The following is a 24,341-nucleotide window of genomic DNA, read 5'->3' as shown; positions in this document are numbered from 1 at the left end:
TTATGTCAATTTCTCAGTAACCACCAAATTCAGATTGTATTATCAATGTTATGGAAACGCGTACAAATAATACATATAAAGAAAACTGTATCTTTATTGTAACATTATAAATATATGGCAGTTGATAATGTACATAGGTATTATCACCAACTCAATAGTGGCTATTCTCATGAAATCAAGACTTTAGTTTGATGTCTCAGACGTAACAGCGGTCTTTTTTTGGGTTTTTTATGGTTATCACTTAAAATGAGGTTGACAGTGACAACGAAATAAGCAACATATATATTTTGTTCTACTTAAAAATAAATAAATGTGAGTAACTACATTCAGTCGAACATCATTAAAAAACATTTTTTTACAAAATCGACCTTCATATTTATAATAATATCCTGTCTCTTATGACAATACGAAAGGCGTACGGAGAGGCGTTTTGCAACCTTTGTAAGCGTCTGTAAGCCATGTTAAATCCGAGGCGTTATGGCGGCTTTGCGGATTTATTTTATTACATTTACTTATTCAGGCGTCGGGCAGTGGGGTGTGATGACCGTCTCAACTCTCACCACGTTTAGGGGCTACTTAGTTAATTAAACGGCAACGCAGACGATCAGTAACGTCTTTGTTTCTCTGTTAATTGTAATAGACAAGATGACGACGCTTCGTCGAATCATAATAGATGACATTTATTACACGGTTTTTGTTCTGGTCCTACAGAGCAGAGCATGTTAATTGATGTTTTTCGAAGCGTGGTGTTATTGTATTTGTTTCAGTAGCGTAATGTAATCTTTCTTAATTTGTGCAGCTGGAAATTATCTATTTATCGTATACAAAGTATGTTATGGAGAAGAATATCTTTTCAATTGGTAAATTAGTAAGAGAATGTTTCTCTTTTTCTACTTGAGTTCTTTCACTGCTGGAATCGATGAAACGTATCGGTCATGAAATCGATTCATAAAACCCAAAGATCTGTTAATGGATTATCCGGTTTTTATTAGCTAGATAAAAAGTCCGTTTTACAAACTGAACTTCACTGGTGTGTGAAATATGAAATTCTTCCAGGTTTTCGGGATATTAGAATTCATTCACTAGCTAGAATGACACGCGGTAACAAATTTGGCCGTATTTGGCAAACAGCAATATTCCTGAAGTTCAAAAATAGATTGATTATTTTGTAGGCGTTCATAATATTTTTTTACGACTCTGAAATATGGAATTTCATAAGTATTCAATCTCTATCTGTTTTTTTCTTGTCGCTGCCCATAGATAGCTATTACGGCATACTGTACAAAAGTGTATTTGGCCTAACTATCGCATGTATCTAATAAATAAAAATCGTAAAAAGGAACACTGGAAATGATTACTGCGTGTACCGTAGATAAAGGGTTGCGACAATACATCCATACTTCGAGGCCTAAATATTACATAAGAAATCGAAAAGCTACGAAACCATATATTGAAACGGCCAGGTTTGAGTCAATCTCGAAAACTGTTTCTTATTTTACTCACGCTGATATAAATCTTGATTAATGTCAGTAAATGGTCCACGCTGAAGTTAAGATCACAGCTTTTGACACGCAGACTTACCTACGCTAGGACATTTAAATATATTTTTTTTTTTTTTTATTGCCTTTGTAGGCAGACGGGCATACGGCCCACCTGATGGTGAGTGGTTACCGTCGCCCATGGACTTCAGCAATGCCAGGGGCAGAGCCAAGCCGCTGCCTACCGCAGCTAATACTTGGAATAATGGTGTACAGCTTCATAAAACAAGCAAATTTTGATAAAGCTCTTCGAATTTACTATTCATTACGCATGCACGTACACGAGCAATATATTAAATTTATAATTGTCTAACCGGAAAATCTAATTAATTCTTCGTCGTAAAAGTTTAATCGTTACTCTGTTTGTAAAGTGGGGGAGTGCGGTCACATTGAAAAGTACTATTTGATGCAAATTTCGAGCTTGAGAACAATAAATATATTATGTAACAACAAGGCCTTTCATATTTTCTGGAAAAAAAAAACAAAGGAGACTGGCGTGATAACGTAAGAAAAAGCAAAACAACAAGAACGGTGTTTTATGTAAATCGGTTCAAATCGACTTTTTATTTTGTATAAATTATCTACCTTGCCTAAATTTGCTTAAATCTCACTTATGTAGTTTTAATAAATAAATAAAACTATTCTTCTATTACAATTATAGAGTATTAAATTGTTTGATTAAAGCATGATTAGTTGTATATAATTATTGTACATAAAAGTAAAATGGAGTTTTTTCTTGATAATAACATCCGACAAAATATATTTTAGTTTCTTGTAGTTATTTTAAATTTTTATAAAAAGACGAGTTGGTGATCAAAATTTACCAAGGATATTCTAGGTTTGGCGTAGTCCGCAGTAACATCAAAGCTCAGTAAATAAGCTGCGATAGCTTGCTACGTAGTATACTTATCCATAAGTCTATAGACTAAATGGTTACGTCGCAACTCAAAGGAAACGTTTTTGAGCTATATTATGGTAAGTTACATTAGGAGCTAACACAAGTAACAACATTTTGTAATACTGCCTGGTAAAACGTTCAACGGTTTTGGGTGTAATTATCATATTTTTGCATAGTTGGCAGATGAGCATATCCGTTTTTTCTAGCTTTGTGGAGGATCCTAGTTTAAACTTAACTTTCCTCTAGAGCATTTCGTAATTATAGTCGAACATAAAACTACAATACAGGTTGTATTCTTTAAGAGTTATGGTAGTCTCTTAAAACCAGGTGGGCCGTGAGTTCATTATCCCATCTAAGCAATAATACAAAAAGTGGGTTTATAAAGAAATCAATAAACTTTTATACACTCACTTTAATATCATCAGTAGTGTCACAATATGTCATTAAATCACAATTACTAGTTTAATTATATATAATTGCGGCCACTTTGTTAGTGTATATTGTAAAACATAGTGCATACAATGGGTCAGGCAATAAAAAATCAAAGCAAACACTCGAGCTCAAGGGACTTAATTGCTCTATTTCCACACGGTATCAAAGGTACTCCGACGTAATTACGGGCACCCCGCCAATGTGTTCTCGCTTATTCTGCCCTGCCGCTACGATTAAACGATTCAATTCTCCAAGTGGCAGCGACTAATGAAGACTTTCTAGTCCAATTTCATTAAAAAAAATCACCGCGGTAAAGTTGTTTCCAATTGAAAACGTATTAATGAAAGTAGATGTTTTTTTTTTTTTTGATAACGCCATCTTGTTGTGTCTTTAAAGCGGTTAGTTGCCCTCAATTAAAAAAAATAGTATTATTATTCGCCAATAGATGTCGGGAAGAGTCAATTATTGAAAACACGAATAAAACAACATCATTATCATCATTATCCTGCCCTTCTCCCAGTCACCGGGGGTCGGCGCAACATGTTTTCTCCTTCCATACTCTTCTATCATATACCATTTCTTCGCTCACTCCCCTCCTACCCATATCGTCTTTCACACAATCCATCCATTTCTTCTTAGGTCTACCTCTTCCTCTAAATCCTTCCACATTCATAGTTAACACTCTCTTAACAACCTCATTTTCATTCCGTCTCATCACATGTCCTTACCATCCCCAACGTGCACTCCTCAGCTTCTCTGTCACAGGTGCCACTTTCAGACTTCCTCTAACATATTCATTCCGTATTCTATCCATTCTCGTTACTCCACACATCCATCGCAACATTCGCATCTCTGCTGCATGCAATCGCCTTTCATCCGCCACTTTCGTTGTCCAACACGCTGATCCATACAAGACGGCAGGCCTTATTAAGGTCTTATATATCTTCCCTTTTAGGGGAAGAGGGATGTGCGAGTCACATATGGTGCCCGTGACCTGCCGCCATTTCATCCATCCTGCGTCAATTCTGTGCCTGACAGTACGATCCAGTTCACCGTCGCTTTGGATAACAGACCCTAGGTAGCGGAAGTCTTGACATACTGGCAAAGGTGTTCCGTCGAGGGAAATGGGTGCAAAATTGGAGAGACCGCCAAAATCACAGAACAGATGTTCGGTTTTCGATCTGCTGATTTTTAGGCCAACACTCTCCAACTTGCATCGCCATTTCTCCAGTATGTTTTGGACCTCGAGCCCGTTTTCTCCGACGAGCACTATGTCATCGGCAAACAGCATACACCAAGGGGGCTCTTCCTGTATCTCCGATGTCAAGGCATCCATCACAAGCAGGAAGAGATAGGGACTTAGTGCAGACCCTTGGTGTAAGCCCACTGCCACATTGAACTCGTCGGAATTCCCCGCGGCAGTTCGTACATACGTCCTGGCTCGACTGTACATGGCACAGATTAACCTCACATACTTACCAGGTATACCTTTCTCATTCAATGCCCACCACAAAACTGCTCTAGGTACTCGGTCGTACGCTTTCTCTAGATCAACGAACACCATATGCAGATTCCTGTGCACGTCGCGATGTTTTTCGCACACTTGGCGGAGTGCAAATATGGCGTCCGTTGTCCCGCGACCAGGCATGAACCCGAACTGGTTTTGGGTGATCTCACTTTCATCTCCCAATCGCTTTTCTATCACTTTCTCCCAAACTTTCATACTATGAGACATAAGCTTTATTCCCCGATAGCTGCCACAGTCTTGCACATCCCCTTTATTTTTGTATATGGGCACCAGCGTACTGATGCTCCATTCCGTAGGGATCACTTCTTCTTGCAGCAGCTTATTGAAGAATAAAGTCAGCCACTTATATCCGTCTTCTCCCAGTATCTTCCATACTTCCACTGGTATACCGTCTGGTCCTTCCGATTTTCCGCTTTTCATACTTCTCACTGCTTCTCTAACTTCATACATACTAATCTCATTCACAAGTCCGACGTTCTCTGGCTTCCTATTAATCACTCTATTCCAGTCGTTCTCCTCATTCATTAATTTTTCAAAATATATCTTCCAGCGCTCTTTTATTTCGTCATCTCTCATTAAAACTTTACCTGTCTCATTTTTCATACATCTGACATGCTTAATATCTTTCGCTCTTTCTTCTCTAGCTCTTGTAATACGGTAAAGTTCCTTTTGTCCACGAGGTCCATCTAAAGCGGCATACAACCGTTTCTGAGCGTCAGACCTGGCTATAGCAACTGCTTTAGTGGCCTTTTTCTTACATTCTCTATACTCATTCTTCCTAGCTTGCCTCTCACTTTCATTACCTCTTTCTAGTTGCCACTTTTTGAATGCATTCTTCTTTTCTTTCAATTCTCTCTGTACATTCTCATTCCACCACCATGTATCCTTGTCAATTATACCTTTCCCTTTTGATTCGCCGAGCACAGCCTTAGCTGTCTTCCTGACACTATTTGCCATTTCATCCCAACAATCATTCGCAGATTTCTCTTTCATATCCTTCATTTCCAAGATGTTTTCTATCATTATTTCCCTAAATCGACCAGCATACTCATCTGTCTCTAGCATACGCCATCTAATTTTTGACGAGAGACGGTTTTTCCTCCTTAGGTACTTGTAACTGATTGTAATGTCCATTAGTAACAGTCTATGCTGCGTCACCAATGCTTCACCCGGCAGTACTTTGCAGTTTTTGACACATACCAACTTACTTCTCTTAATCAGAAAGTAGTCGATCTGTGTCGCGTGTTTACCACTCTTATAGGTGATAAGGTGTTCAGGCCGTTTCTGGAACCACGTATTCGCCACTGCCAGGTTAAAGGTGGTCGCAGCTTGGAGCAACTGGTCTCCATCATCATTACGATTGCCATACCCCCACCCTCCATGCACCCTTTCATAGCCCTCATTTGTAGCTCCTACATGTCCATTAAAATCACCTCCTATACAAATCTCTTCACTCTCTGGAATGCGAATCATAACACTATCAAAATCCTGCCAAAATTTCTCTTTCACGTGCTCCTTGCACCCGGACTGAGGCGCGTACACACTTATAACATTCAAAATAACACTTTCACAAACTATTTTTACGGTTATTATCCTATCACTCGTTCTTATGACATGCGCCACACAATCTTTCAAATCCTTATCTAACACTACTCCCACGCCATTCCTTCTTCCATCACTTCCACTATAATACAGCTTATATCCTTCACCAATTTCTCTAGCTTTCGCTCCTTTCCACCTAGTCTCTTGCAGACATGCTATATTTATTCTTCTCCTCTTTAACACATCTACTAGCTCCCTTCCTTTCCCAGTCATACTGCCCACATTCCAGCTTGCATACCTCAATCTCATCTCTCTCACATTTTGGGCTTGCGTCTTACGTCGCACCCGCCCGTGATGCGACAACCCTCGTCCACTTTCCACAGAGACCGGGTGCTGTCCCTGCGCGTCGCCTGCGGGGGACGCCCTAGCCCTGGTGCTCTTCTTTTTATTCCGTCTCATGTTGCTCTAAGTTTTGGCAAAGTTTTTATGACCGGCCGCCTGCCTGACGTCAACCCTCCTTGGGAATGCTTTTGTTGACCTTGGGCCGAGGTTTTATTGGCTTTGGTCTGGCTTTGGCTCTTAGTCGCCTTCTACGACACCCATGAGCTAAGTTTGGGTTGGGGGTATTCTTAGGCGCCCACCACACGCTACCGAATAAAACAACATTTTCTGAAAATAAATCGTAGCTAGATCGATTTATCGCCCCCGAAATCCCCTGTATACTAAATTTTATGAATATAGTTGGAGCCGTTTCCGAGATTCAGATTATATATATATTAATATACAAGAATTGCTCGTTTAAAGTATATAAGATATCTACGTATAAGATTCTACACGAAATTTTTAAAGCCAACGATACCTCTTGCTTATAGCGGATATTCTCCCTTCGATTAATGATTTACAAGAAAGAGTAATTACGGTCAAAGGCAAGAATAACAAAAACTATTTATGACTTTACGCATAGTAATCTGTCAATCTAAAATTGATTGTTAAAATTTTAATAAATACAAATTGGAGGCTGCGTAATGACACGTAAAGTAATCTGCTTAGATAACGCAGGCTGCGGTGCGATTCTTTAATCTTGGGGAAGCAGGCTTTTCCACAATTAAGTCAATCACGCCTGCTTAACTCGATTTTCTTTAAAGAAAGCTATTACAGCCCACAGAGACCATTCCGGGGAAGAATCTACAAGCTAAATTACCCCGAGGTGGAACCAGTCAATTTAAATGGTAAAAGAGTTTCATTTTTGTAGAAAGCCTCAATGCAAATGGCTTTGTTCTCGAATGTTCCTTTTTCTTGTTTGTGCTTTATTGTGTAGGCAATAGTTTAGGCTAAACACTAAAATTTCCATCGTACCTTTTAAAGTATGTTAATAGAATGAAAACAATTTGTCGAATTAATAAACAAAACTTTATTGAATCAATTTCTTTCAAGATAGAAAAAAAATTAAGATATTTAATTAATGGGGTAAATATAGAGGTACACACTATATAGAGGTATGTGTTGTATATACCAATGTTATATGTAAATACGATAAGTAAAAATTTAAAGGACTTATTTACTGAATAACAGTTAAATATCTATTTTTACTGTTCTTTCAAAAGCATATCGCGAAGAGTTCTTCTTAATATTTTGCCTCTAGGGTTTCTTGGTAATTCATTTATAAATCGAATACCACCTTTTAATTCCATATATGGTGGAACCTGAAAAAGGCAAATTATCTATAATAAGCTGAAGAGTTTGTTTCATCCTGATGATTACAGGACTGTTCGGGAAGTCTATCCTTTCGAACAAAAAAAAAAGGAAATAAGAATTATCAGAATCGGTTCAAGCATTCTCGAGAAATCGGTGAACATACATAGATAAAAAATTGTGGTCGAATTGATAACCTCCTCTTTTGAAGTTGGTTAAAAAGCGTGATTTTGGTACCTTAAATAGCTCCTTAACATTCTTTTATTCAAAAATATTTTCACTTTCTATGTCTCTTCATTTACGTAGAAAGTATGAAATTTAGCGTTATCCCAAAGTAACTACGTATTCCACGCGGACGAAGTCGCGGGCAAAACCTAATATATATATATATAATAGGTACGTACTTCTGCAACCACAAAATCAATTAACTCCTGTTCGGTAACATTAAATCCTGGGCGCTTTACTATAAAAGCTGTTGGCAGTTCATCGTCCTCTGGATGAGGTTTTCCGACCACACCCGCCTCTTTCACTGCAGGATGGAGTAACAGGACAGTCTCTAGTTCCGTGGGTGGAACCTATAAAGCAATAAGATTTAAAAAAAGAATCGAGAAAGCTACTTGTTTTAAGTATCGGTTTTAAATTCTGAATCTTACTTAGAATTAAGTTATGACAAATCAGTATCCCAATAGCTATACTCTTTATTATGGTTTTCAGAAATATTGACCCTTAGATACCATGATATACCATGATATAGGTATTGACCAATTGCCATTGATAATTACAGTGTTTAGTTTTAGTAAGTTTAATAAGTAAAAGGTACAAAAAATTACTCACAATGAAAAAAGAAAATCTAAAAATAAAAAAGACACGCTTTAGTAAGGAACCGAGATAAAAGTTAAAATAATCAAACTAATAAAATTATTGTTTTGTCATTGGTCTTTGACACGTGTGCAAAATTTTAAGTTAATCTAACTTCACAAATTTCGTTACATATATAGACCAAATTAGTGAAAGAGTGCTAAATATGGGGAACGTACTGGATTGACCTACCTGGTGTCCTTGATATGAAATAATTTCCTTTAATCTATCGACAATGTAAAAGTATTTGTCTTCGTCGTAATAACCTAAGTCCCCCGTTCTGAAGAAACCTTCCTCGTCTAGGTAAATTGAAGGGTCTACTCCTATGTAACCCTTCATAAAAACAGGTCCTTTAAGGCAAATTTCGCCACGACGATTTGCGCCCAGTACTTGACGGGTTTCGGGATCTACAACCTTAGAATAAAATATTCTATTTCAGATACTATATCAATATCACGAAGTGGCTGTGAATGTAGCAAAGATTTAACATAAAATATCGCAAGGACTGATCGAGCGCATTCAAGGTACATAAAATATTTCTCAAAACCTACGTAAAACGGGCTTGTAATGGTATCTACAGTGTGATTACAGTAATTGAGTTCGGATTGGATTCGGATCGATACTCGATGCGTTCGGATTGTCGATAATCCTAATCTTTCGAATTGTTTAGAATCTCTGCGTCTACAGATGAAACTTTGGTTGTCTTTGTCTTTTATACCTTAAATTAGGATTATTATTAGCATTAGGATTAGGTATATTAGAGGTTGAATAAGTACAGATTTTTGATAGGTGATTCCAACATATCCATTTTGTCATTCCATCAGCTTATAAGACCCTACTTCATTTTCATCTTTTTTTAAAAACCTTTGCGCTCAACAACAGTTCGTTTTCAGAAATCTTTTTTCAACGTATTATTTGTCTCTGGAATGAACTCGCATCCACAAACCTTCCCGAGTTCTACAGGTCCGTTACTTAAAAGAGATTTTAAAAGAGTCTTCCGCAGTAGCCGGCAGTATGCCTATGCCCGTAACAATTATTGATGACCATGAACAGGGGTGCCCACTTTCCATTAGACGGGTCGTATACTCGTCTGGCTTCGAAATATAAGTTATAAGTTGAAGTTTAGGAGACTTAAAATGATTCAATTAAAGTGTTTATAGTTGCTTCGCATCGCTCTTTTATACATAGTTTTTAGTTGAAGCTATAGTGAAAAATACATATAGGTCTCTGACGCCGCGCCGGCATGATCATGGCCGTATCACAGTAATTTTGATGTATCTGGAACCTATTTTTTATATTGTTTAGATTGATGGACGATCTCACAGCCCACTTGGTGTTAAGTGGTTACTGGAGCCCATAGACATCTACAACGTAAATGCGCCACCCACCTTGAGATATAAGTTCTAAGGTCTCAAGTATAGTTACAACGGCTGCCCCACCCTTCAAACCGAAACGCATTACTGCTTCACGGCAGAAATAGGCAGGGTGGTGGTACCTACCCACGCGGACGCACAAGAGGTCCTACCACCAGTAATGACCGTAAGCACAAATACTTTTTAAATAGTTAAGCTTATTACCTTTAGTATAAGGCCAGGTGTAGTCTTGCCAACACTCCCGAGTTTAGTTCCTTTATCGCCCCAGCACTCTGAACTTAATTCTCCAGCTTCTGTCATCCCATATCCTTGAATTATGTAATTTAATTTCGGTAATCTAAAATACCGAAATTAAGTAAAATATATTAATATAATTATCAAACTCTTGGGTCTCTACGCTAACTATAATAATGTATTTTTAATTTAGTTACAATGTTACATTATTTACTTCATTGGAAACTAAATAAATTAATTTAATTCTCACCTTTCTTTCACTTTTTCCATGGTCTTAATATGAAGAGGGCTTGCGCGTGAATAAATTATTTTCAGAGAATCTAAATTGTAATTTTTTACTTCATCATTTTTCGAAATATAATGGAAAAAAGATGGCACGACAAATCCAATGTTAACCTTCAATAATAAATATTCCAGATATAATAATATTTCGATTGAGTCTTTTAATGTCAAATAGTTTAATGTAGGAACATTTTTGTCTTACCTTCATAAGTTCAATGGTTTTAAGAATCGCAATTGGGGTCGGATTATCCACGTAAACAATTTTCTTCCCCTTCGTTAAAAATTTATACGTCATAAATGTATCGTAATTATGATACCATACACCAAAAATGAAAACAGTCTGCAGAGATTCGTAGCTGAAACTGAATATGTGCATTGTAAATAGTTACAAGCGAGCATTGTTGCAAATAGAGAATGCAGAAAGAAGTCGTCGAGGCCAAACATTTTATGTATGGAAAAAATGCTTCATCATCGTCATCATCAGCTTTTATCTGCCCACTGCTGGACATAGACCTTCCCCAATGCTTTCCATATAATGCAGTCTTCCGCCTTCCGCATCCAACGACTTCCCGCCGTGCGCACTAAGTCATCGATCCACCTGCTTGCTAGCACACAATCTTCTCATCAGCCTATGGACGTCCACTGCTGGACATAGGCCTCCCCCAAGCCTCACCACAAAGATCGGTCCTGCGCTGCCTGCATCCAGCGGATCCCCGCGAACCTCAATAGATCGTCGACCCACCTTGTGGGAGGCCTACCGTCGCTAGGTCTTCCAGTACGCGGTCGCCACTCAAGAACTTTCTGGCCCCAACGGCCATCCGTTCTGCGAACAATGTGTCCTGCCCACTGCCACTTTAATGTCGCAATCCTTTGGGCTATGTCGGTTACCATGGTTTTCCTGCGAATCTCCTCATTTCTGATTTGATCTAACAGGGAAACCCGAGCATAGCCCTCTCCATTGCTCTTTGGGTGACCTTGAGCCTTCTCATAAGGCCCATTGTGAGCGATTATTGGGATTATCCAGAGAATAGGCAGCAGCGTTTTCCGAGTATCATAACAGCACACTGCGATCGCCAACCCGCATGCCAAGCGTGGCGATTATGGCAACCCTCCCCCCCCACATGGCTGACACAAATAGCACACAATACGATATCATTATTGCACATATTACTTACTTAGAAGGTAGACTGCTTAGTATACAATTCAAGTGAGTTAATTGAACTCCTTTCGGCATACCAGTAGTTCCTGATGAATATAATACAGCTGCTGTATCTATTTGTCCTTGAACCGGCGTCGGTTCAAACAGATCCACATCGACATATTTGGATGCTAAGCTTTTTATGGAAACCACACCCTCGCTGTTGTCTTCCAGAGTGAAGTACGTTTGTATGCAGTCAAAACTCTTTAAGACGTCGCTGTACGTCAACCAAAACTTATTTGAATAAATAAAATATTTAGGTTTCACTACACTTAGTTTGTGTTTTAACGAGGCTGCAAGAAATTTGTAAGGATTAGTGAAAGTGTTTTTGTTACTTGAAAATATAATTACGCGTTTGTTAATGGAAAGATGTAGCAATTATTTTCTATTATGGTGGAGTTTAATTAATAGGTAAAAGCTGAAAAATGAGTTCTAATAGAACTTTAATTTGATTTCCTCCTTAAAAATAGCATTAATTCTATCCTTTATGAATTACTGATTTTTAAGGACTTATAACTTTACCCAGAACACCATAAAATATGAAAGAGCTATGAAATTCTATTAATTCAAAATTATTTAGTTCTAGATGGGGAAATTATATTTGCCCCAGTGATAACATTCCAGAATAATTAAGATCATAGTGATTTAATTATTTCCTGGCGATACTGGTACAAAATGCAAATATACGGCTAGACGATTTTTGCTTGATAAAATGTCTTTCCAACTATCAATCAAAACATGATGCACTTATGATGTTCTGCTCACACCTACTACCACTTCATCCCATCATTTATCTACTTAACACTGCCCTTGATTTCAATCATGAGTCCTAAGAATACTGTGTGTGATGTACCTACCAGCTTAGATGGTGTTCTGGCGTATTCGCTAGTTCAATACTTGGTTAAATTTTATCAGTGCAGATGGATAGACGAACTCACGACCCGTTTGGTTGTAGCCAGGTTCCGAAGCCCATAGATGTAGCAAACTGATTGCCGTCATCCTCTTTCATACATAAGGTTGAAATCTTAATTATTGTATTGTATATATGGTAGGCAGCGGCTTGGCTCTGCCTCTGGCATTGCTGACGTCCATGAGCGACGGTGACCACTTACCATCAGGTGGGCCGTATGCTCGTCTGCCAACAAAGGCAATAAAAAAAAACTATTGTAAGATATTTGGCTCAGCATCAACTATGGCGTAAGCTTGGGAAACGCTCATCTACAATTAGCTGAGATGGTGTGGTGCGATTACTTGTTCTTTTTCAAAATACTTGCTTAGCGAGCCTTAAGCGGCAGGTTGCGCTTTAGCTGTACCTGTGGTATTGGTTACGCTCATGGGCGACCGTTGGGTGGACCGTGCTCGATGTCATGAACACCAGTAAAAATGTCGGATTAAAAGGTGAAGAATGATGCTTAATGCTGATGCATAATAATGATTTCCTCAGCTCGTGACAAATTATTCACGAAATACTATTTCATCATGTAACCGTCTGGTCTGAATTTACCTTTTCCAACTTTCAAATCGTAAGGTGTATAGGTGGCTCCAGTCAATACAATTGCAAGCAAAGTCGGAACAAATTCATTGTGTTTTTCCGACCCGAGTGCCACTGTATCACCTCTTCCGACCCCAAGGCTCGTCAAAGACGCGGAAAGGTTCACAACATACTGTGCGATTTCTTTGTACGATAGTTTTTCACCTGTATCAGCATTTTCCTGAAGAAAACACACACTGTTAGTTGTTTGTATTGTTTACGAGTGTCGTCTCTTGCTAAATAGGCGAGTTTGCTCAGCTAAGCTAAGAAAAATAATCGCATGAAGCAGTAAAAAAAATACTGATATTTAATTTAAGGAAGCTTTTAGATACTCACTATTGCAATTTGGTCATTCCACTGTCGGATATGCTCCAACATGAATTGCCCAAAATTTAAATGTGCCGGTACTTGAACGTTTTTATCACCAAACACAAAATTATAATTATACGGCATTTTAATGTAGATTTTAAATTACAGAGAAGAGAAATAGAACACTGGTAATTTTTTTCCAATTAGAAACAGTTTGAAACAAGTTATTGACGTAGAAAATAAAACGTGACTCCACACTTGCGAAAGGCGACTGTTTTTAATATACAATTGTGAATTGTAAATAATGTTTCTTGAGTAATTTAAACAAAGTGTTTATCTATGATAATCTTATATTTATTTAACATACATACATTACGCAGTAATTGTTCTTTTCTGAATGTATATTTTAAATCAACACTCTTTTAATTTGCATGTTAAATATCATATAACATGTATTATTTATTACTTTTGGAATAAATTTATAGCACGATTCTTAAGTCGTCTTAACTACACAGCAAACTGAGCTGAGAATTTTTTTTAGCTGCGGGATTATGAAGTTGTCTAAAAATATCTTGTCGTTATGCTTTTTTTTTTTTGTTAACCTAAACTGGTAGCCTGGAGCGGCTATTCCAGGGTAACCGTAATTAGTAGGTGAGCTCACGGGGCTCAAATCTGACGACGATGCTAACACGAACCCTAGCAAGAGTCGTGCTTCGCAGAATCTACCACCGGATCGGAAACGCGACCCACTGAGAAGATCCGGCGAGAAACTCAGTGGGCTGTGTCTGAGAGTTAATTTACTCGTCGAGCCCTTCGTCGCAAGCGACGGGTTCGACGAGATCGGTGACCGGTGCTTGAAGTACCTAGAAGCACCGTTAGTGGATCGGGAGGATCCAAGATGACGTGTTTTGGGCGACGTCGACTGCTTTCTATTCGTCCGCAGGATCGGGAATGTAGTTACCGGCGGCCACGATGAGAGGGTTCTCGTGTCGTGCCGCTTTATCGAAGTGGCGCATCGTCGCCGACTGTAGATACTTACTGATGGACTCTAAGTCCAGGTGGTCATGGAGGTCGACGTTCCTGACGAACCACGGGGCTCCGACGGCTATCCTGCAAAAACGGGATAGAATAATTTGGAAGGATTTTAAGTGAGTGCAGGCCGCGTGAGCGAACACTACACTTGCATAGGTCATGACGGGGCGTATGCAAGTTTTGTAGAGTGTCACCTTATTTCTAAGGGACATTTTACTTCGCCTGCATATCATCGGGTAGAGACGTCCTAGAATGAAGGCGGCACGATCGCGTACCGTCTTAATATGGGGGCGGAATGTCATCCTTCTGTCGAGGGTGACGCCTAAATAATTGACACATCAATGATACAATCGGTGGAATTTTTTTCTCTAGCCTTACTTTAAATGAATTTCAGAATAATGAGTTTCGGTTTGAAGGGTGGGGCAGCCGTTGTAACTATACTGAGACTTTAGAACTCTTATCTCAGGATGGATGGCGGCATTTACGTTGTAGATGTTTTTTTTTTTTATGATTGATACTTTACTGGTGGCCCGAAGGCCTTTCCAGTTTCACCAGGACAGGTGGGCGAGCAAAGGCTCAGCCAAGAGGGGCGGGATTAGCTAACAACTGCCCGAGCGCCTCCGAAGGAGACCTAACAACTCAAGAGCAATTGCTTCGCGAATGAATCTACTACCGGATCGGAATCGCGACCCGCTGAGAAGATCCGGCGAGAAACTCAGCGAGCTGATTCATGCGTTAGGTTGCACGGCGAACTCTATGTCGAGTTCGACGAGTACGGTTACCGAGGTCCCTAAGCCTGCTCCTAGTGTTAGAGCTGAAGGCGTCTAATGCAAAGGTTATTGGATCTGATGGATCCGTAAGAACGTGTCTAGGGCGTCGACGGTGACTGGCTCCTGCGTGATCAGGATTCGGGGAGTAGTCAGCGGCGGCAACGATAAGGCGATTATCATGACGCATAGCCTTATCGAAGTACCGTTCCGACGCTGACTTCATGTATTTCTGAATAGATTCGAGGCCCAGGTCGTCGTGTAGGTCAACGTTCCTCACGAACCACGGAGCTCCGACGGCTAACCTGCAAAAGCGGGATTGTAGAGATTGGAGGGTGTCTATGTGTGTGCGGGCCGCGTGAGCGAACACCACACTCGCGTAAGTCATGACGGGCCTTATGCAAGTTTTGTAAAGTGTCACCTTGTTCCGAAGGGACATTTTACTCCGCTTACAGATCATGGGGTAGAGTCTACCGAGAATAAACGCGGCACGGTCACGGACTGATTTTATATGCGGGCGGAATGTCATCGATGCATCCAGGGTAACGCCCAGGTACTTGACCTTCCTGGCCCAGGGTATGGGTTGTCTAAAGAGAGTAATCGGGGGTGTGAGATTCCTCCTCCTAATTCGGGAGGAAATCCGTGTGGAGCTTCCCCTCTGAAATAGCACCGCAGTACTTTTCGCTGGGTTGATGTCTATGCGCCATTTTCGGAACCACTGTCCTAGGGCTAGGGCTGCGCTCTGAAGCTTCTTCGTGATTAGAGACTTTTTTCTACTGGAATAGTAAACAGTCGTGTCGTCGGCGAATAAAGCTAAATGGGTCGGTGGCGACCGGGGAATATCGTTAACGAATAAGCTAAATAGGAGGGGTGAGAGGACAGAGCCTTGCGGGACTCCGGCTGTGAGAGGTCGTGGGGAGGAGCGGGTTCCCTCGACTCGATATCGAAAAGAGCGGTTCGACAAGAAGTCCCGTATGATGAGCACGAGACTATCCGGCACGCCCATGTTGAATAGTTTGAAAATCAAACCGTTGTGCCAGACTTTGTCGAACGCTTTTGCGACGTCGAAGAAGAGAGCTCCCGTGTATAACGGTTTTGGTCGATTAAGCCCCACAAGAATATGCTCCGTGAGGCGGTGCACCTGTTGAACGCATGAGTGATTTGTACGGAATCCGAATTGTTCATCGATGAGAATGCCCTTTGATAAAACGAAGTCTCTGAGGCGTTTGTAGAGCAAACGCTCATACAGTTTGCCTAGAGACATGAGGAGGCTAATCGGGCGATAGCTCGTCGGATGATTTTTTGGTTTACCGGGTTTATGTATGCCGATAACGTCCGCTTCTTTCCACACCGCGGGAAAGATACAGTTCGCCATAGCGGCATTGAAAATAGATGCCAACATCACGATGAGTTGGACGGGTAGAAGTTTAATAACGCGGTTGGATATACCGTCGGGACCGGGAGCCTTGCGGGGACGTAGGTCTTTGATCAAGTCTTTAACTTCCATCGGGGTGACGGGTGGTAACGCATCCGAGGGTGGCAAGGAGGCTTTGCGTTCTACCTCACTGTCTACTAATTCTACATGAACAGGGTCCACGGATTGAGTGCTGGGCGTGCAATGGGTTTGCAATGTATCGGCCAGCAGCTCTGCTTTTTCGTCATCATCGAACGCCGCGGGTCGGCCTAAGGGGCCTACGAGGGGGGGCATAGTTACTACCGTATCCGATTTGAGAGTACGACCTTTGGGAGGGCGCGAGTCCTTCTAAGAAATCAGACCATCTGGCATCTCGGACTTCAGCGATGCGAGACTTTACGTCGCGTTGTAGGGCACGCATTCGAATACGATTTTCCGCGGTAAGATACCTGTCGTAGGCGCGTATCGAGGCGTTCTTAGCTCTAAGGAGTTCCCTAATATCGTCGGACAATTTAAAGCGGTGAAGGAAGTCCTCCGCTACAACTTGCTTCGATGACCTATCTACTGTCGAGGTGATGTGTGACGTTAAGATGTCTATGGCTTCAGCGGTATCCTGGGGAGACGGGGTAGAGTCCGGGCTAAACGGGAGCGATGGTGGATCAGATTCAGCCAGGCTGATGCCCAGCGTGTGCCAATCCACCACAGTCCTCGTGACGGGAACGGAATCGGGAGCGCGACCGAGCTTCATAACGACGGGACGGTGGTCTGAATCTAACTCTGAAACTACTTCGATCGAGTGTAGATGTCTATGAGCTCAGGTAGCCACTTTACACCAGGTGGGCCGTGAGCTCGTCCACTCAAACAAGCAATAAAAAAAAATTAAGATCCACAATGCACACTGATGTTTAGAGTTGATGTTCGTTTTTATAAATTCTTTTTATAGAGTTTTTTGTTTTTAATCATGTATTTATAATAAAATAAAATAAAATCCCTTTTCGGGGCAGACGAGCTTACGGCCAGATACTCACCAGATGGTGAGAGGCTACCGTCACTCACGGACGACAGTAATGCCATGAAAGTTGCAGGGATACTCCTCGGGATTGCTGCAACATGCAAACCTTTCTCTTCAATGCGTGTCAGCTCAGCACAAGCGCGTTTCCAACTGACAACTTTAAGATAACATATTTTGTGATGGTAGTGTTTACACCTTGAAGGGTGACTTCTATAACTTTTTTGTTAATATTTATGTTGAATTTTAATATGAGTAATTTTTTTCCAGCTGCGTAAACCAAATAAATAAAAACGATGGGTGTCAACTTACTAACGTCGTCTACCGTCATTCTGTCCATTACTGCACCGATAAACAGTCATGCATTGAAGGGCATAGTTACGATGACCATGGATTTTGGTAATCACCGATGAGACCGCTAACAGCATATCTAGTCGTGCTGGACTACTGAAGGCTCAAAGACTATTTCAACTATTTACTGATTAAATTTATTGATTAAAATTAGAAACTAGTTTGAAGTGCTAGTCAATTTCAAATTGTATCCATTTGATTTTATGAGAAATCTTAGAGCATTGAAGTTTTGTACGATGTACGCTCAAGTCATTGGAAATTCAACTCGAAAGCAGTAAATTACTAAGTGAGGTATCGATTGTTCTCGGACAATAAAGGGCACTGCACCGAGATTCATTGCGTCGGATATTTATTGGAATAGTTTTTAATGTACGTAACATTTATTGTTTCTTGCTTGTTAAAAATAAATGAGTTGCTCACTGCTGTAATATGAAAAATGCTTCATATTTTAGTACGTCTCACAGCTTTTGTGTACCGATATTTTATGATCACTAGTATTTTTTTCGTATTTCACTGTCAAAAATATCAGAATTTTGTGCACAGAATCTAACATATTTCCAATTATTCGGTCTAGGGAATAGTCCAAAAGCATAATGTCTGTGGTATTTGGATATACAGTGTTTAATATTTAGCTATTTAGCTAGAGAACTCTAAATTGTTATATGTTAAAAGTCGTCGAGGCCTAAATGATAAGACGTCCGGTGCATTCGTATCTTGCGTTTAATCTGAAATGTCATCTACCCAACAACTAAGAAGAGTTTTAGTCGAGAGAACTATAACTATAACTACTAACTATAGAATTTTGAGAGTCATATTATGTTAGGTATGTAAGCATCGGCGGCTGCGTCCGCCGTCAATATAATAAAGTAGTGCGTAAACAACCGGCTTTGTCATTACACGCGTCCTCGGACACACTACTGGCGACGAGCTTTACGTATACCCACACGTGACGGAAAAAAAATGTTCGGGACGTCTTCTTTAAGTGTTTTGTCGAGTTTTGATCATCAAAATCAAGATTGGAAGACATATAAAAGTAGATTGCAGCAATGGTGCATAGCTAACGGCATCGATGAGCAGTCTGATAAAGCCGGAATCAAGAGAAGAGCAGTACTTCTCAGCGCACTCACAGAGAGTACCTACCAGCTCGCAAGCAACTTAGCGTTACCCGACGATATTGCGACAAAGAGCTATGAAAGCATTTTAGGTATTTTAGATGAACACTTTATTCCAAAGCGGTGCGGATTCGCAGAGCGGTATAATTTTTACGCAGCGATGCAGCAAAATGGTGAAACTCATGGGCAATGGGCCGCACGCTTGCGAGGTCTGGCCGCACACTGCGCTTTCAAAAACCTAGAAGAATCTCTGCTAGATAAATTCGTCATGGGAATGTTGCGAGGACCCGAGCGAGAAAGGCTTTTTGCACAAGAAATCAGAGAGCTGACGTTGAGTAAAGCTGTGGAGCTGGCAGAGAGCGTGCGGTGCGCACGAGAAGGTGCAGCTGCAGCGTTAGTGCCGGAAACATCCGGTCGGGAAGGCGTTTTCAAGATTGCCCAACAAGCAAAAGGGAGCGCGGACCGAACAGCCGGCGAAAAATGCTTAGTATGTGGTTACAAAAATCACAAAACGTCAGAGTGCCGATTTTCTAAATTTAAGTGCAGAATATGTGATCGTAAAGGTCATCTCCGTAGAATGTGCCCCAGGAACAAAGTGAAGCACTTGGAGCAAGGTAACGACGATGACGAGGGCGATGCCGGTGAGTTTTTGAAAAATATAAGTTGTCCAAATGGTGAGCCTTTGTACGAGACCGTGTGTTTAGAAGGTCGTAAATTTAGATGCGAAATTGACAGTGGTTCCCCTGTGTCTGTTATATCCGAAAAGACATACAAGCGTTGGTTTTCCGGGGTTCCGTTGTCACCACCAGCGAAAAAATTATTTACGTATGATGGGGGTACCTTGAACATAATAGGGGTACTTAATATGAATGTCGAGTATTTGAAACACTTAGCGTTATTGAGTATCTACGTTGTTCGGGATGGGGGACCTCCCTTACTAGGCCGCGACTTTATGCGTGAATTTAAATTAGAACTCATTTCAACCATTGGTTATTGCAAAAACGTTGATGTTACTACGGTAATGGAACTGACAAAACTATTTCCAAAGTTATTTTCAAACGAACTAGGTTGCTTTAACAAATTCGAGATCAGTTTAACATTAAAAGATAACGCGAAACCGGTTTTTATAAAGTCGCGACCGGTACCTTTTGCATTAAAAGATAGAATTAATGCAGAACTCGAACGGTTGGTTTCCTTGGATATTTTAGAACCAGTAAAGTACTCAGACTATGCCTCACCAATAGTCCCGGTTCTAAAAAATGACGGCAGCGTTCGTATTTGTGCGGATTATTCTTGTACAATCAACAAACAACTACTCGTGGAGAGATATCCTCTACCATCTGTTCAAGAACTGTTTACTAAACTTCATAACGGTGAGGAGTACAGTAAGCTAGACTTGTCTATGGCGTATATGCAATTTAGAATTAATAAAAAATCACAAAAATTAACATGCATTAACACCCCGCGTGGCCTATTTAATTATACTCGGTTAGTGTTCGGTTTGTCGAGCGCGCCAGCTATCTTTCAACGGGCCATGGAATCGTTGGTAGGGGACATGGAGGGCGTGTATTGTTACTTGGACGACCTGGTACTCACTGCTGAAAATAGGGTTCTGCACGAACGAAAATTAAAAGAAGTTTTGTGTCGTCTACAGGATGCGGGTTTGACCCTGCGTAAGGACAAGTGCGCATTTTTCCAAAACGAAGTATCATACTTAGGCTACACCATAGATAAAAACGGGATAAGAAAAAACCCAGACAAAGTAAAAGCAATTTTAGATGCCGCTATTTATTTTTAGGGCTTATAAACTACTATAGGAATTTTGTCCCAAACGCATCGTCTATATTAAGCCCATTACACTTCTTATTACAAAAAGGCGTCAAATGGCATTGGAACTATGAGCAAGACGCGGCTTTCACTTGCGTAAAGAAAATGTTAGCATCGGAACAGGTGTTAGCACATTTTATTACTGATGCAAAAACAATCGTGACTGTAGATGCGTCCCCGGTCGGGTTAGGTGCTATCCTGTCACAGGAGGATCGGAACGGGGTCGAGAGACCGGTGTTGTACGCATCTCGCTCGCTAACGCCCGCAGAAAAAAAATATTCACAAATCCAAAAGGAGGCGACTGCTATAATATTTGGTGTGAAAAAGTTCCACCAATTCCTTTATGGTAGGTCGGAACCTTTTACTTTGCGTACGGACCATAAGCCGCTTACGGTAATTTTCGGAAATAATAGAGGTATACCAGAAGTAACAGCTAATCGATTACAACGTTATGCAATATTCTTAAGCGCATATAACTATAATATAGAATATGTAAACAGCGCATCGAACACAGCTGACTTCTTATCGCGGGCCCTACCCGTAGCAAAACCGGGTTCCGAAGGTGAGGAAGGCGTGCGGGACGAGGTAGCAGCGTACGAGCATATCAGTTTCGCAGTGGAGGGATGCCTGCCAGTCACGAGGCAAGATCTGCAGCGAGAGACGGCGTGCGACCCCATACTAAAGAGCGTAGCTAAGTATGTAGCTAACGGCTGGCCACGTAAGTTATCGATGCTATCAAATCAGAGTCTTAAGCCTTATTACTTATGTCGAAACGATATCGTACTAGAAAATGGTATTCTCATGCGTGGTCACAAAGTAATTATTCCACAAAGTGTACGCGGCAGAATATTGGAAGAACTACATAGCTCGCACTTTGGTATCGTTAAAATGAAGGCAGACGCTCGCAGTAGATTGTGGTTTCCGGGTATAGACGCTGAGCTAGAGAAACTGGCAGGGACGTGCCGGGTGTGCGCACAACTGCGCCCGTCACCACCGCGCGCGGCCCTTGCACCTTGGCCCTATCCTGATGCCGCTTTTCATAGGATTCATTTAGATTTTTTCGGTCCATTAAATAACAAAGTTTACTTAATAATAGTAGATGCATACTCTAAGTGGATAGAATGCTATGACATGAATAGCAATAGCTCCTCTAAAGCCGTAATCGCGAAATTATGCGAATTCATGTCAAGGTTTGGGGTACCTAAAACTATAGTGAGTGACAACGGAACCGCTTTTGCTTCCCAGGAGTTTAGCAATTTTTGTATGTTAAATGACATAACACAATTATTTTCTCCAGTATACCATCCGTCGAGTAATGGACAGGCGGAATCATTTGTTAAAATTGTTAAAAAAGGTATCAAAACTATTTTTTCGTCTGGGTGTAGAACTGATGAAATTCCGATACGATTAGTGAAATTCCTTTTTGATTATCGTAATTCGGTAAATAGTACCACGGGAACGTCTCCGGCTCAGTTGGTTTTTGGTCATCCACTCCGCTCGCGGTTAGACTTGTTAACGGTAAACACATCGCCCTCGCAATCCGAGTTACCCTTGCTAATCAGTAACAAACAGTCCTCACAGGCTAAGAATTATGGTGGCAAAATTACCAGAGACTTAGAGCCGGGGGAACAAGTATGGTTCAAACAATATATTAATAAGTCGAAAAGTTACTGGGCAAAAGGGGTTGTGATAAAAAAGACAGGCAAAGTTATGTACGACATCAGTTTTCCAGATCAAAATAAGATTATTAAAAGGCATAAAAATCAACTATACGTGTTTAAAGGGGAGAGTGGACCTTCAGAAAACTCTCACACATTCAACGTATGGGATATACCAGATCCACGGAACAGCGACTGCGGGAGCGAGGCAACAACAGCTGGATCTAAAGGGGCTTTAGTGACAGCAACAGGATCAGCTCCACCAGCAGAAGTAGGGTCATCGTCATCATCGCATACCTGCCAGCCAGCAGGAACGACGCAGTCTGTGGAAGCGGAGACTATGGGCAGTGCTGACCAAGATCAAATTACTGCCACTATAAGCCCACAATCAGCAGAGCCCGTAACTCCCACCAGCTGCTCACCTTCCAGTGGAAGAAATAGCCCACAGTTTAGTACGCCACAGCCAATATCACCGACACTAGATAAACCGGCTCCCGGCCGACCACGCCGGAATAAGCCACCCATTGATTTCAGGAAGTTCTTTTAGGATAAGGGGGACATTTGGGAGGGAGAAATTGTTAGGTATGTAAGCATCGGCGGCTGCGTCCGCCGTCAATATAATAAAGTAGTGCGTAAACAACCGGCTTTGTCATTACACGCGTCCTCGGACACACTATATTATTTATTGCTATTAAGAATTTCTAATATCACAGATTTCGGTAACGTTTCCAATACGCCCTGTATACTACTATACTTTGTGTAGCTATTTGTAAGTCATAGAAACATAAAACAAAATGAAATATAAAATTGCTTTCCAACACACACGTACTACTTAAATCTCAGTTATTGGTTTCCACCGAAATGTACTTATGTTCATTACTTATCTATTGCCAACGGCAAGAATAATAATTCGCTAATCGAATCATTAAGATTGAACATCAAACGGCATTAATTTTAACGCACGTAATCTGTTCATAGCGAAATAATATATTAATAACAAACTCTATGTCTATTGATATATGTATATAAATAAATCTCCACTGTCTTGTTCATCAATACAACATGTACATCTTGTCGCGGAATAACGATTTAAAATTGTAACTACATGTTTTTTTATAGGTTTATTGTAACGATGTGTTCTTAATAATTTATTTATAATAATGAATTGATTATATTATATTGAAATTAAAGTGGCTATGGTCTGTCAGTCTAGAGTGGCATCACCTACATCTTCCCCTGGGTGTCATAAAAGGCGACTGAGAGAGTCATCAGAGAAAGCCCAACAGCGAGCATAGGCAGTTAGTTGTTCTAATAAATATTAAGCCCCGAACATCATATTCACGAATACTTATAACATTTTAATTGAAGTATTAAAAAAAATCCGACCGTGTGCAAATCTATACCGGGGGACAGAAAAAAAGACTTCTTTTTTAGATAAAGTGGCTACCCGGATAAGGACACCCGGTCTACGGACGCGGACCCTTTGAGGCGAATCGAACGTTTTGGACGTTGGCCGTCTCGGTACGGCAGCCCGACAGGCCGCGACAGGTCCTCTCCTATGACGGCGACAACGGCGACACGCTGTTCCTGGAATCCAGAACCGCTTCATCATCATCATCCGCGGTGTCGTCTTCGTCATGGTCGTTGCAACGCGCTTTTGCGGATCAGGGCGTGGCACCAGACAGGAGCAGTATACAGTGCCATTGACTGCACCACCCCCACGTAGAAGCAGCGCACGATTAGGTCGGCACCCCCG

The 24,341-nt window shown here is 40.9% G+C and overlaps 1 protein-coding gene across 1 annotated transcript; it reads right to left on the bottom strand.

Moving 5' to 3' along the window:
• Positions 1-7,325: 7,325 nt before the first annotated feature.
• On the bottom strand, positions 7,326-13,933 carry LOC101740569 (luciferin 4-monooxygenase). The gene is made up of 9 exons (XM_004934298.5): positions 13,443-13,933; positions 13,080-13,287; positions 11,553-11,868; positions 10,580-10,739; positions 10,346-10,491; positions 10,066-10,198; positions 8,681-8,902; positions 8,035-8,205; positions 7,326-7,641 (listed from the first exon to the last, which is right to left on the bottom strand). The coding sequence occupies exons 1-9, from the start codon at positions 13,557-13,559 to the stop codon at positions 7,525-7,527; spliced, it is 1,590 nt and encodes a 529-aa protein (XP_004934355.1). The 5' UTR covers positions 13,560-13,933; the 3' UTR covers positions 7,326-7,524.
• Between the last annotated feature and the right edge of the window lie 10,408 nt (positions 13,934-24,341).

The sequence above is a fragment of the Bombyx mori genome, chromosome 6 (genome assembly GCF_030269925.1).
Source record: "Bombyx mori chromosome 6, ASM3026992v2".
In the NCBI taxonomy this organism is placed as follows: domain Eukaryota; kingdom Metazoa; phylum Arthropoda; class Insecta; order Lepidoptera; family Bombycidae; genus Bombyx; species Bombyx mori.
Note: the sequence above shows the minus strand (reverse complement) of the source record. Positions and strands in the feature narration are given on the sequence as shown.